Raw genomic sequence first — 13778 nt, forward strand, 5'->3', positions numbered from 1 at the left:
GTGTTTGAACATTAGTTTTCAAAACATACTTCCCAAATTTATTTTGGAAAAACATGAAACATGACTTATACCCACAAGTTCTAAAAACTATCACAAATACCCAATATTACCATTATCAATAACATTCATTATATTATCGCAAACCATAGTCCTGAACATAAATAAATTTGATACAAAATTATTATTTTTATAATGTACTACATGATACACTATCAGGTGACCGAGAAAATGAATCAACATTGTTACAAAATAATAAATGGTGAGTTCTTTTATAAAATACAAAAGCTTGGGGTAATTTTTAAAAAATATAATACTGATATTTTGATTCAAAATTAGCTATTGAGCTGATTTTGAGATTTAAAATTTGAGATTTAGGATTTTGCCAAAATACAGATAAAATTTATGGCCAAATATGTATTTGACAAATAAAATACAAGTAAAATGTACGGCGGCTCTTAAATTTTCTGCAAATCTGACTGAAGTCCTGGTTTTTACGCAAGCGGACAAATTTAAAGGAGTAATTATTTTTCTTTCAAAAATAGTAACTGCGCCTTTCAAAACTTGCTCTTTGGAGTTTGGATGAGACAAAGCGCAAAAATCGCCGTAAAAAATAATTATTGCTTTCTGCTGGGGTGAAATTCAAATTTACACTCCAGCCACCTCTCTCTTTCTGAAGTGTCATCTGTTCATTGGCTGCTTTTTCCTACGTGGCGTTTCGTTGTCGTCATAAATACGGCAAATCTACCCGTCCTTATCAAGTCCAAGTACAGTCAGTTTTCAGCTCAACGAAATCACAAAAGCCTACTTGGCATTTAAAGTAATTTAACTAAAATGGAGATGTATTTTATTCCCCTTACTGCCCTTACCTGAACAACTACTAATGGTATTTAAAGCAATTTTACAAAAAAAATGGGGTGCAATTTTACCTTTCTTATTGTAGTACCTAAATAACGTGGGAAAATATTTATTCACATTTAGTGTTTAACTTAAGATTAATGAGCCCAAACATGACAAGATTTGTGCTATTGTACAATACGCTTATCACTTATTCATGATTAAGTAATATATATGTTTAAACTTTAATTTGTAACTGCAAAATTAAATTGTTTGATTAATCTAAATAGCGAAAACAAATAATTATATTTTCTCAACTACCACGACATTTTTAGTGATTTTAACAAATTTGGACCTTTATTGCCAATACCGGCCAAACTACCATGGCATTAAAGGTAAATTTACTAAATAAGGAGGTGTATTTTACACCCCATTTCCCCTCTTTTACCCGTACCCCAATTCGGATATAAACATCACACATACATCACGATACTTGTGTATATTCATTCTCTCTGATCGGATCCGCCGTTAGCCTCCGGTCACCGCCTCTGCACTCTCGCTCAGTATACAATTAGAATTTTTCTCATTAAAAAAATAAGAATTTTCATGATTTTGTAAGCGATTTGTTATAAGATCGATAAACTTCTCTTCCCTCTCTCCGCTTCCGGTCGATCCATTCAGCTTGATTATTCAGGTATCGTAATTATCTGTGCTTTTGCATGCGCTTATCAATTGAATTGAGTTGCTTTTATTTTTATCCTTTTTATTAAATTATATTGATCCATGCATTTGCAGATCTCTGTATTATTATGTGCGTTTTATTGTTTAGTATACATGCATTCGTTGTTTTTGCTGCATAATTGTAGATTTAAAGATTCCATGGAATCTGACTTTGTGTGTGTGTGCATGTATCTGTGCTGTATTGGAATCTATCTAGACTGGCAATTACTTTATCCAGTCGGGCAATCAAAGACGAATCCAGGATTTGAAGGCGGCAGATGCCACATTGCTTTTGATGTACACGTCACATACATTGTTATAGAGTATGAGTAGAGTGTATCGGTTAGGTTCGGTTCGACGATTCAGTTTAAATTCATATTTTCCTTCACACAGTTATCAATTTTAAGATTCAGAATGCGAAGTCAAGGCATACATAAAACTCAATAATTATTCAATTCAGAAATCCAAGCCTCAAGCTGAAATTGTTGTTATTGCAAAATAAAGCGTGCGCCTTACCACTAAATTAATGAAGTTTACTAGGCACAATTATGTAGTTTACAAAATTTTACCATAAATTAAACATAATCAACAAACTAAAAGAAGTGTATACATATTTTTAGCTTAACTTAAGTGCTGGATTTAATCGACAATATCTTGAACAATTAATTGAAAAGCAGCAGAATGAGAACATAATATTCGCATAACTAGTGCCCTATATTAATTTTAAAATGCCATCTATGCAAATGATTATGATTCTATGAATAAAAAGATCAAATTCAAGCAAAATAAATTATATCATGTATATGTGGAATAGGAAAAACAAAAAATCTTAAGGATAAAACTCAGAGAATTGATTTTATCTCTATACTGACGCATAAATCATTCTCATCAAAATTTAAACGTCAACGAATTAACACCATATATAATCTCAAATTTTCTAAATTCAAATCTAATAAACAAAAGCAATAGACATTTAAGTTTATTCTCAGTTTAGAGTTCCGAAAGAGAATCGAAGCTTTGCGAACTTGGAAGAGAAAGTTCGGATTTGGTTAAGCGATAGTGCTTCGATTTAAGGATTTAAAATGTTTCGAATTTTATTTTTGTCTATTATAGTCAACGGAAAAAGAAGAACAAAGAAAAAAAGAAAGGAAAAAACAAAGCACAACAAAGGAAAAGAAAAAGGAAAATTGGAGAAAAGGAAAGAAAAAGATGAAGACCCGACAAACAAAATAGCTAAAAATGGGTTGCCCGATGCACGACGTCCAGTGTTGATGCAGTGGGTCCAGGGAAGGGCACCACCCCAAGGTAGTAGGCAGCCTACCGACACAAGCGGCAATGGCTAATTCCAAGGCTCGAACCCATGACCCATAAGTGACGCAGAGACAACTTTACCGTTGCTCTACGGCTGTCCTTCAAAGAGAGAATAGCAAAGATAAAGAAAAAAAAATTGAGAGAAAACAAAGGAAGAGCCGAAGCCCGGGCAAAGAAAGAATACACAGTAGATGCCAGAAGGACGCGTACGGCGGTCATTAGCCACATTTTTGCAACATGTGCACTCATATCTCTATTGTGAATGAGGGTACGTCAAGTAGTCTATATAGCTCCTTTTTAATGAAATGTAACCATAAATATACACAGTTCTTGCAGATCATCGGGGTGCTAGTGTACCCCACTCCTAAACATAGGTCAGCTTTCGCCCCTCCCGGCAATTACAGCAAGACAGTATGCTCATGTTTGCATGTAGTGTGCTATGCATTCCTATTTTCTGAATATGTTTATCTGTGTTTCCCTAAGATTTTGTTTAATGTGACTATTTTGCATTTATCTGCAACTTCTTAATGAGTATTGTCTGCTTTTACAATGTCTTGGGCTTGGGATATGCATTAATCGCTATACTAAGTACCTCTTTAAGTCTTTTTTTTATATTTATTTTGGGTTATTTGTCTATTTAATAATTGCGAACATATTTTGCTTGAGGATTTTTTGCGGAGATCTATAACTAAATATCTTTTTTCTTATTTCCTCTATCCCACTTTTCTACCAATTTTCAGTATTTTTTCGGTATTCCTCCTGCAAAGGTTTGAGCTTTTTGTGTCAAAAGAAAAAGATGTTTCTTTGAATGTGTAACGTCCATTTCAGCATTTTCTTTGCAAAAGTACACATGATTTTTTACTTGTTTTGTGAGTGCATGTATGTTGAAGAGGAAAAGGCTTTTTTTGGTTTCAAGTTTCAACAGTATGATTTCCAACAATTTTGACTTAATAACAAAAACAAAAAAGAGAAAGAAAAAGAAAAAGATTTTATGTCCTCACAGTTATGCTTCATCACATGAGTGTTGCTGCAGGCGTGTAGCTGTTGTAATGGCAGCTCCAGCTGAAACCATAAGATGGTTGAAGGGAAGAGTGAAAGCCGTTCCCTCTGGAGACACGTTGGTGATAATGGGGAGCTCCAAGGCTGAAATTCCCCCTGAAAAAACAATAAATTTAGCGCACCTAAGTGCTCCACGATTGGTATTAATGAATTCTTCATTCTTTGTTGTACCATATCTTCATTGTAATACTTATTTCTATCACTGTTTTCTGGTTTCATTGCTCATTCTGTATTCCCAATTGTAGGCCCGTCGTGGTGGGGTGGATGAGCCATTTGCATGGGAGAGCAAAGAGTTTTTAAGGAAGCTTTGTATTGGAAAGGTGTTTTTCAGTTATTATACTAGCTTTAATTTCTTTTATTTTCTTTTTTCATAAGACTAATTACATTTGGTTCCATTGCAGGAAGTCACATTCAGAGTGGAGTACACTGTGCCAGCTATAGGGCGAGAATTTGGCTCTGTTTTTCTCGGTGACAAGAATGTTGCCATGCTGGTTGTTGCTGCAGGCTGGGCCAAGGTTGCATTGCCTTTTATTTTCGTTTCTAATGTATCTTCTTTATATTAGGATCTAAAGCTCATGCACGAACTAATTTCGGTGGATTCAGATTAGGGATGGTCAACAGAAAGGTGAAGTTAGCTCGAGTTTACAAGTCCTGCTTGATCTTGAAGACCAAGCAAAGCAACAAGGTCTAGGCCGTTGGAGCAGGGTCTGTTCATTTTATATTCTCATTCTCTTTGCTTTCTGTTAAACCATTGGACAAATGCTGCTACCTTCACAAAGTTTCTGGCAAAACTTTATTTTTTCTTTGGAGGAGGGGGATGGGGTGTGAGGTGGCTGAGCACCGGAGGTTGTCCTTCACTTCTTTCTTGGTGGACAACAAGTATAATACGCCTTTTTTCTTTGATAAGTCTTATGTCTCTTTTGCTTTTCTAGTCAGGCAGATGTGTTTTTAGACTTTCTTTTTCATGATGAGATTTGGAGTATGTAGAATGGCTTCCATTTTGTGGTCTGTTTCTGTCTGCACTTGAAATTGGGCAACATGTGAGCTCTGTACAGTATCAGTAACTCAATCTAATCCACTGTATACTGAGTTTTGGTATTAGCTTTTGAGGATCTTTGATGAAATAGTGGGGTCTTCCCCTCCGAATATATTTGTTTTATATGTTCTGACTTGTTATTGTTGCTAAGTAGAATATGCCGCCATGAAAACAAGTTTTTAGTGGCCGTCTTGAGTCTTGACCCACATAAGTTGTAACCTTGTGGGTGAACACCACTTGTGCTCCTGTCTTTCTGGCTGATACTGGCTGGTGAATCTCTGCCACAGCTTGTTTTTGATTTCATTTTGTTTCTCATATTATGAATTCATGGAGCTTGGTATGAGTTATTGATTTGCTTCTCTCTAGGTATACTTCATTTTATCTTTTTCCGTTGAATCGCATTCTTATGTTAAGTCCACCTAGATACCATTTTCTTGTATATTTGAATCTGGCTTACTGCTGGTTTCAGGCACCTGGTGCTTCTGAGGCATCGATCAGGAATCTTCCTCCCTCTGCAATGGGTGATCCTAGTAACTTAGATGCGATGGGTCTTTTGGCTTCAAATAAAGGTAAGCCTATGGAAGCAATTGTGGAGCAGGTTCGTGATGGAAGTACACTACGAGTATACTTGCTTCCAGACTTTCAATTTGTCCAAGTTTTCGTTGCGGGAATACAGGTTGATACAACAGAAATTTATGTTTTCCTTTGATGAGGTTTATCATGCATTTAGCTCTTCGGTTTACTTTTTACTTCTGTGAATAGGCACCAACAATGGGAAGAAGAGTTGCAGCAGAAATTGTTGTTAACAATGATATTACCTCTGATGAACCAAATGGAGAATCATCAAGCGAACCCCGTGCACTGACATCAGCTCAGAGACTTGCAGCTTCAAAAGCATCTATAGCAGAAGTTGCCCCTGATCCATATGGCAGAGAAGCAAAGCATTTTACTGAAACCCGCGTATCAAGCAGAGATGTGAGATTCAAGCTATTACCGTTAAATTTTGGCTTGTGTATTCAAGGTTGCTCTCTTCTAAGACGGTTTAACATACAGGTCCGAATTGTCCTTGAGGGTGTTGACAAATATAGCAATCTGATTGGCTCAGTGTATTATCCTGATGGAGAATCAGCAAAGGACCTGGGATTGGAGCTTGTTGAAAATGTATGTTATAAACATTATTGCACTTACTATGTCATAGACTCAGAGTACAAGATTTTTTTTTTTTTTTTTTGTGTGTGTGTGTGTGCGTGCGCGCATACTAATATTGGGCACTATCTTCTTTTCACTATGATGATTCAACAGCCTTTTTTCCTCCTGCAGTGGTGCTGTCATTTTTCTTCTGATACATTTGCTTTTACCTGTTCTTCTACGCGGAAATACAAGCTTTTAGCGAGTTTCTGTAAATGGCTTTTTTTCTTGTTTTCACCAGTTGGTATTCAACTCTTCTCCAAGGATTAGGAGATTGTTATAGCTCAGATGTCCTTGTCTTGTTGGTTCTCCATTTGATGATATTTTGATTGATTTTATATGCTCAAGAGGAGATTTGGCTATCTCATGTTTATTGCTTAGACGCATATCCCTAGTTTTCTGTTGGTTCTATAACAGTAAGAGTGGTGATTTCTACGTAATTATGACTTGGTGTTCGTCATATATAGTCTCCTTTCTGTATTTTGATCAATTTTATCTTTCCGTATTAACATTTTTAGATAGGTCGTTATTCCATATCTACCTCTTGATCAGATAAGTTTGCATTAGTTTGAAGTATCTGCCATATTTTGACGCATATTCTTTCTGAAATTGAAAACTTTTATCTCGCAATGCATGATCATTAGGAATGAACTCCTAAAACAATGGTGAAGTGTCAATCACCATTCTTCTCAATATCTTGGTTTCTTCCTGGCACTGACGAAGAGATTCTCATGCAATGATATGTATTAACTGTTTCTTTCTTATTGTCATGTGAATCTCTTTGCACAAGGTATTGTACAGACTTGGTTTTGTTGAGAAAAGAAAAAAAGACTTGGTTCGAGTCATTTATGCTGTTTCACTTCCTTAACTAATATTGATTGTCTACTAGTTGTTCTTTAGAAGAGAAAAAAGATTATATTTTGTGGCTCTAGAACTTATAAGGAACTCTCAAAATTAAAGTTGACACCTTGCTCGTCTCTCATCAAAGGGTTTTGCTAAATATGTTGAATGGAGTGCAAACATGCTTGAGGATGATGCCAAGAGGCGTTTGAAAAATGCAGAGCTGCAGGCTAAGAAGACTCGTTTGAGGATCTGGACAAACTATGTACCCCCAGCAACAAATTCCAAGGCTATTCATGACCAGAATTTTGCAGGAAAGGTAGATATTATCAGATGGTCATGTAAATGGTCATTTATCTTTCTACTTTTGAAGGTCATATGTATCTGCTTGGCTTTCTGTAGGTGGTTGAGGTTGTAAGCGGTGATTGCATTATTGTAGCTGATGATTCTCTGTCATTCGGAGATCCATCAGCTGAGCGACGAGTCAATCTTTCAAGTATTAGAACACCTAAATTGGGGAATCCTCGTCGAGATGAAAAACCTGCTCCCTATGCTCGGGAAGCAAAGGAATTTTTAAGAAATCGCCTTATTGGAAGACAGGTATGGCTTTATTTTTAAATATATTCTCCTAGGATAGAATCAGAATGGGGAGGATTTACTTATCTTAGCTCCTTTTAGGTGCATGTTTCAATGGAGTACTCCCGTAAGGTCAGCTTGGCAGATGGACCTGTTCCCTCTGCTAGTGCAGATTCAAGGATCATGGATTTTGGTACTGTTTTCCTTGCGTCCAAGGATGGGGAGGATGTGTCACCTGCTCCATCTGCTGCAGGCAGTCAGCAGGCTGGTGTGAATGTTGCTGAGCTTTTGGTTGGCCGTGGCTTTGCAACAGTAGTTAGACATCGTGACTTTGAAGAACGATCAAACTATTATGATGCCCTTCTGGCTGCTGAAGCGCGTGCTATTTCTGGGAAAAAGGGTATGCATTCACCCAAGGAGCCTCCAGTGATGCACGTAACAGACCTACTAACGGTTAGTATCCTTGTCATATGATCTGGTTTTCACTTTATGCGGTGACCATGGTAAACATCTAATATTTCTTTTTAATGTCCTTCAGGCCTCTGCAAAGAAATCCAAGGATTTCTTGCCTTTCCTGCAGCGCAACAGGAGGATGCCTGCTGTTGTGGAGTACGTCCTAAGTGGTCATCGATATAAGCTGTTCATTCCCAAGGAGACTTGCAGTATTGCTTTCTCCTTGTCTGGTGTGAGATGCCCCGGTCGTGATGAGCCTTACTCCAATGAAGCTATTGCTTTAATGAGGCGAAAAATAATGCAAAGGGACGTTGAGGTAATTTTTCCTCGCAGATTTATAAAGTTAAGGATCCCGCATTGGTGAGGGTATGGGCTGTGTTTCCTTATATGCTCTTGGGTAATTCTTACTTCATGAGCTAGCTTTCAGGGATCAGTTAGGCCTAAGGTCCTCTTTCTTAACTTGGTATCAAAACCAAGCCCATCCCCGTTTAGTTTACCCTATGTTATACCTCCATGTTATGTTATTGATGCTCCAAATATCTAGTTCTTGGTGTTTTTTTTGGGGGGGTGGGGGGTGGGGGATATTAGTATCCCATATTGGTTGAGGGTATGAGTTGTTCTCCTTGTGTGATCTTGACAATCCTTACCTCATGAGCTAAATTTTGGAGTTGAGTTAGCCCTGAGGTCCATTTTCTTATCATATAACTAGTTGCCTTGAAATTTTCTCTTATTTCGCATTTCCTACATGTTCTTCGCTCAGATTGAGGTAGAAACAGTTGATAGAACTGGAACTTTCTTGGGCACATTATGGGAGTCAAGATCCAATGTGGCAGTGATACTATTAGAAGCTGGATTGGCTAGAATGCAAACTTCCGTTGGTGCTGATAGATTGCAGGATGCTCACCTCCTCATGCAAGCTGAACAGGCTGCCAAAAGGCAGAAACTGAAGGTAAGTGACTTAGACAGTACATATCACACTTATTAGTCCCACATTCTTGTAATATTAACTTGCACAAGTGCAGATATGGGAGAATTATGTCGAGGGAGAGGTAGTTTCAAGTGGTGCTGTTGCTGAAAGACGTCAAAAAGAAGAGGTGAAGGTAATGTAGTTACATATGGTGCTTCTCAATTATTTGGACATAAGTTACTGCTGTTGAGTTGAAGGTGTATGCAGTTTGTGTTTTGATTACATGGCCTTCCATAATGTTATTCATTTATATTCTCAGGTCACGGTCACTGAAGTTTTGGGAGGGGGAAAAATTTATGTTCAGTCGGTCACAGACCAGAAAGTCGCCACCCTTCAGAGGCAGCTTGCTTCTCTCAACCTTCAGGAAGCTCCTGTAATTGGTGCCTTCAATCCAAAGAAAGGAGATCTTGTTCTTGCTCAATTCAGTGCAGATAATTCATGGAACCGAGCAATGGTGAAATTCCAACCATCCTCTTTCTTGTATTATATTTTGATACATGTAGTTTTCCAACGTGAAGGTTCATAGGTCACTGATCTCTTTTTGTTATGCTTCGATTTGAATAGGTAGTAGCTGTTAGTCAAATTACTCATAGGACCTAGCTTTGCATATTCTAACATGTCTATAGAAAGCAATATTTGCATGTTATATCGTAGTGGCGTCAAGTGTGAGAGCATGCCCGGTGGATGAAAGTTTCAGTTGACATGATCTCCCATATATATATATATATATATATATATATATATATATATATATATATATATATAGAGAGAGAGAGAGACATATATCATATATGTATATATATATACACACATATTCATGATGGTTGGGTTATTTCTCTCTGTTGGTTTAGAAATATCACTTTATTGCTCTGAGTTACAGAGGTGATTTCATGTTTTATTCTTCTTGCTTGTCATACTTATTCCTCTTGCTTGTCATACTTTATTCCTCTTTCTAATTTTGTACTTTAAAATATGGGTAGATTGTAAATGCTCCTCGAGGTGCTGTACAGTCTTCTCAAGACAGGTTTGAAGTTTTCTACATCGACTACGGAAACCAAGAAGTGGTTCCCTACAGTCAGTTGCGACCCCTTGATGCTTCTGTGTCCTCTACTCCTGGTCTTGCTCAGCTGTGCAGTTTTGCTTATCTTAAAGTTCCTGGCCTGGAAGATGATTATGGCCAAGAGGTTGCTTATCGTCTAAGTGAGCTTGTATTAAGTGCCCCTAAAGAATTTAAGGCCATAATAGAGGAAAGAGACACTTCAGGTGGAAAAGTTAAAGGTCAAGGAACCGGGACAATCTTTTTGGTGACTTTGGTTGATCCAGAAACTGATGTCAGTGTAAATGCTACTTTGTTAAAGGTTTGAAATACTTAACCCTCCTCTTCCTTGGAAATTATTGAATTAAATTAGTAATGTTTAACCCCCCCCCCCCCCCCCCACACACACACACACACACACAAACCAAAAAGAACCCCACTCAAGCACCAAGTCACAAAAAATTAAAGTTACCCGAGCACCAACTCACAAAAAATTAAGTTTCATTTTGGTAGAACCATATTATTGTGAAGGATGACTGATTTGAGCTTCAAAGAGTATTATTATTATTTTTTTTAAACTTACGATGGTAGTGTCCGGGCTAGCTTGCGCGCACCTCGGCTATCCTCCAGGCACCTGTTACCTCCCACCAAAACAGGTACGGGGTAACTCTGGCCACTAGGGCATAGGCAGATGGGAAGAAATTATGTAGCATTTTTTGCCTCCGCTAGGATTTGAACCCTCCCACTTCATTGAGCACTATGCTACACCCCTGGGTGCCTCAAAGAGTTTTGTTGCTGGGACTTGTTATGAAGTATGTCCAGTGCATTCAATGTTTGACTACATTCCTGTGATAATAATTGATGTAAACTAGGAGATGTATCAATAGAAACATACGGTCCTCATTTCAATCACTTTCTTTGCCTGTTTGAGCTTTTCTTTAGCCCTCTAAATAGTCTGTAGCAAGGATTATGTTTGTCTGGGGTTACAGCATAATTGTTTACTGACAATGAGCTGTTCAAATATCAGGAAGGACTTGCTAGGTTGGAGAAAAGGAGGAGATTTGAGCCAAAGGATAGACAACAGGCTATGGATGAATTGGAAAAATACCAAAAAGAAGCAAAAGATAAAAGACTTGGAATGTGGGAATACGGAGATGTTGAGTCAGATGATGAGGATTCTGCTCCCTCTGCTAGAAAAGCCGCTGGGAAACGGTGACTTTCTTGTAGTAATTTAGATATCTTTCTGCCAGTCAGTCTAAAAACTGCAGCCAAGATAATTGCTGTTTACAAAAACAGAGAGGTGGAAAGTCCGGCTTAGCTTTAATGTGTTATTTATACACTGTAACTTTTAGAAACTGACTTTTGGGAGGTGGGACAAATTTTGTTTTCCTTTTATTTATTTTTTTAAAATTTGTACTGACTTGTAATAAAGCTGCCTCCCGTTGTCTGTCATGCCTATGTGGGTGTGACGATTCTGCGTGACAATTATTTGTATGTTGAAGCCGAGGAATATTTTTCTAGCAACTAGTGTTACAATTCAGTTATTCTTGTTCTAAATTCTGATGAATTTTCTATGCTTGTTTGTCTTGGTTGTCTTCATCAAAGGTTTGCGGCGTCAACTATATTGATCTGATCTATTGCAAAAATATCCTTAAGTCTCTCCTTTAAATACTGAAATTGCAAGCTGAGAAAAGGTTCACGTAGTAGTGTGCTGCTCTCCCACCAGTACTGCCCTAGTTAAAATTATCAAAGAAACAAAGCGTAGGGTGGTCTGAACTTGGCTTTTATGAACCATGGCCACAGAGAAAGAGAAGGAAAATAAATTAAGATTTTGGCTATCTAAAAATATACTTTGACATAATCCACTAAAGTTTTAGCTTTGCCCTAAAGACCTTTCATCAAGTGCAAGTGGACGTTCTTAATAGAGAAGGTTCCGAGAGGCGTTGTATTTGACCTGTCGACTAAAGGTTAACAAAGTTTCAACATTAGACACTAGAATTTTCTCATGACCGTCATAAGTTTAACGCTAAACTAAAACTTAACCAAGCTGTTAGATTTGCATCTTTGTTACTGTGAATGGATCGTTGGTTCGAGTTGGCCTTACGGGGCATACGAAAATGACCCTACAAAAATTTCATGTATTATATTTACGAATCTCGTGTTATATTTCACCGATTATTTACCAAAATGGATATAAGAAATCAAATACCAGACGTCAGCTTATTTAGGATTGTGCCTCTTCACGTTCCTAATTATCATGTGTATAGGGTCAAAATCGGGCTATGGTAATCGAGACCGGGGTGACAAACTGAGGTTCAATCCCAAGTTATATTGGATTGTTACATGAATAAATATTGCCTAGCTCGTGATTCAGGGATCGATCGAGACCAGCTAAGGTCGAGACCGAGAAAGATAGGGATCTAGCGAGATCGAAGGAAGCCTGCTAGGTCGAATAACAGAAAGCCGAGGAATTCGTGATCGGGCGAGGATTGTGGCGGAGATCTCGGCATGTATCATGTCAAGACCTGTTGATTAGCCAATCAGAAGATTTTCTTCTGTATTTAGAATTGTACCATATGTAGAACTCTTCTACTATATAAAGGGGGTTCCAATCATTTTGTAAAGAGACACTCATAACAAAGCAATATATTACGTTTTCTCTCTTAAGCTCTCTTATTCAATTGTTAAGTTCTTACTTTTCAATAATATACTCAGTTGGTTCGAGGGCGACCTAGCTCGAGGGCCAAAGTTGCACGCTACATTGGTTTATCTCATTTTACATTGGTTCGAGGGCGACCTAGCTCGAGGGCCAAAGTTGCGCGTTACATTGGTTTGTCTTATTTTACAGTTAATTTCTAACTTCAATTATTGTATTTCTCAGTTTGTGCCAAGTGAAATCACATATCCTTAAAGCCACTTACAAATTTAATTGTTATCCGATTTTAAGGGTAAACAGTTTGCCGTCCACCGTGGGACTAAGGATAATAGTGATTGCCTGGTGCTAATTTTAATAACACACACTGCTTTACACTTGTTCTTGTAAGCGTTTTTGATTCCAGGATCAGCATGTCGAACTCTCAAGCAGTACCCACACACATCGACAATGGTCTTGATTTTCATGGCGAAAATGACAACGTAGCTGCCCTAGGAAACAAAGTGCTTCCAGTTGATCTCGAGGGAGTACCAGTTGCAGACCCCATCGACGTCAGTTCCTATGTTGCCCTGAATGAAAATCTAGGCGTCGACCCCAAAAGTAGCATCTGCAGAGACGTTCGATCAGCCGGTCAGAATGCACAGGGCGGTGAAGAAGGCGGAATCAGCCTTCGAATAATATTCGAAATGCTGCAGGCTCAATAAGTTGCAATAGCACAACTTCAAAATCAGAACCACGCACCGAGTAGGGTCGAACCCGAGCCATCACAGGAAGTTGTTCACAGGGCCGAACCAGTGCCCGGGAGGTCAAATGTGAATGAGTCAGGGACTGACCCCGCTATCTTGAAAATGTTCGAGGAGTTGACAAAGCGAATTGAATCGGGGGAGAAGAGAATTGAAGCGAATGACAAAAAAAATGGAAACATATAATTCCCTAGTTGATCAAATTCCGGGGGCACCGCCGATTTTGAAGGGTTTGGATTCAAAGAAGTTCGTACAAAAGGCCTTCCCCCCGAGCGCGGATCCTAAGCCCATTCCGAAGAAATTCCGAATGCCAGAAATTCCCAAGTATAATGAAACTACCGACCCCAACGAGCATGTTACTT

At 38.2% G+C, this 13778-nt stretch overlaps 1 protein-coding gene across 1 annotated transcript; it reads left to right on the plus strand.

The window, feature by feature from the left end:
* Positions 1-1306: 1306 nt before the first annotated feature.
* LOC104097485 (ribonuclease TUDOR 1-like) lies at positions 1307-11577 on the plus strand. The gene is made up of 17 exons (XM_009604047.4): positions 1307-1528; positions 3899-4064; positions 4170-4244; positions 4326-4439; positions 4528-4629; positions 5430-5636; positions 5723-5935; positions 6014-6121; positions 7137-7307; positions 7391-7588; positions 7667-8017; positions 8103-8333; positions 8778-8966; positions 9040-9117; positions 9244-9438; positions 9965-10342; positions 11048-11577. The coding sequence occupies exons 2-17, from the start codon at positions 3915-3917 to the stop codon at positions 11234-11236; spliced, it is 2949 nt and encodes a 982-aa protein (XP_009602342.1). The 5' UTR covers positions 1307-1528; positions 3899-3914; the 3' UTR covers positions 11237-11577.
* Positions 11578-13778: the final 2201 nt, after the last annotated feature.

The sequence above is a fragment of the Nicotiana tomentosiformis genome, chromosome 12 (genome assembly GCF_000390325.3).
Source record: "Nicotiana tomentosiformis chromosome 12, ASM39032v3, whole genome shotgun sequence".
Taxonomy (NCBI): domain Eukaryota; kingdom Viridiplantae; phylum Streptophyta; class Magnoliopsida; order Solanales; family Solanaceae; genus Nicotiana; species Nicotiana tomentosiformis.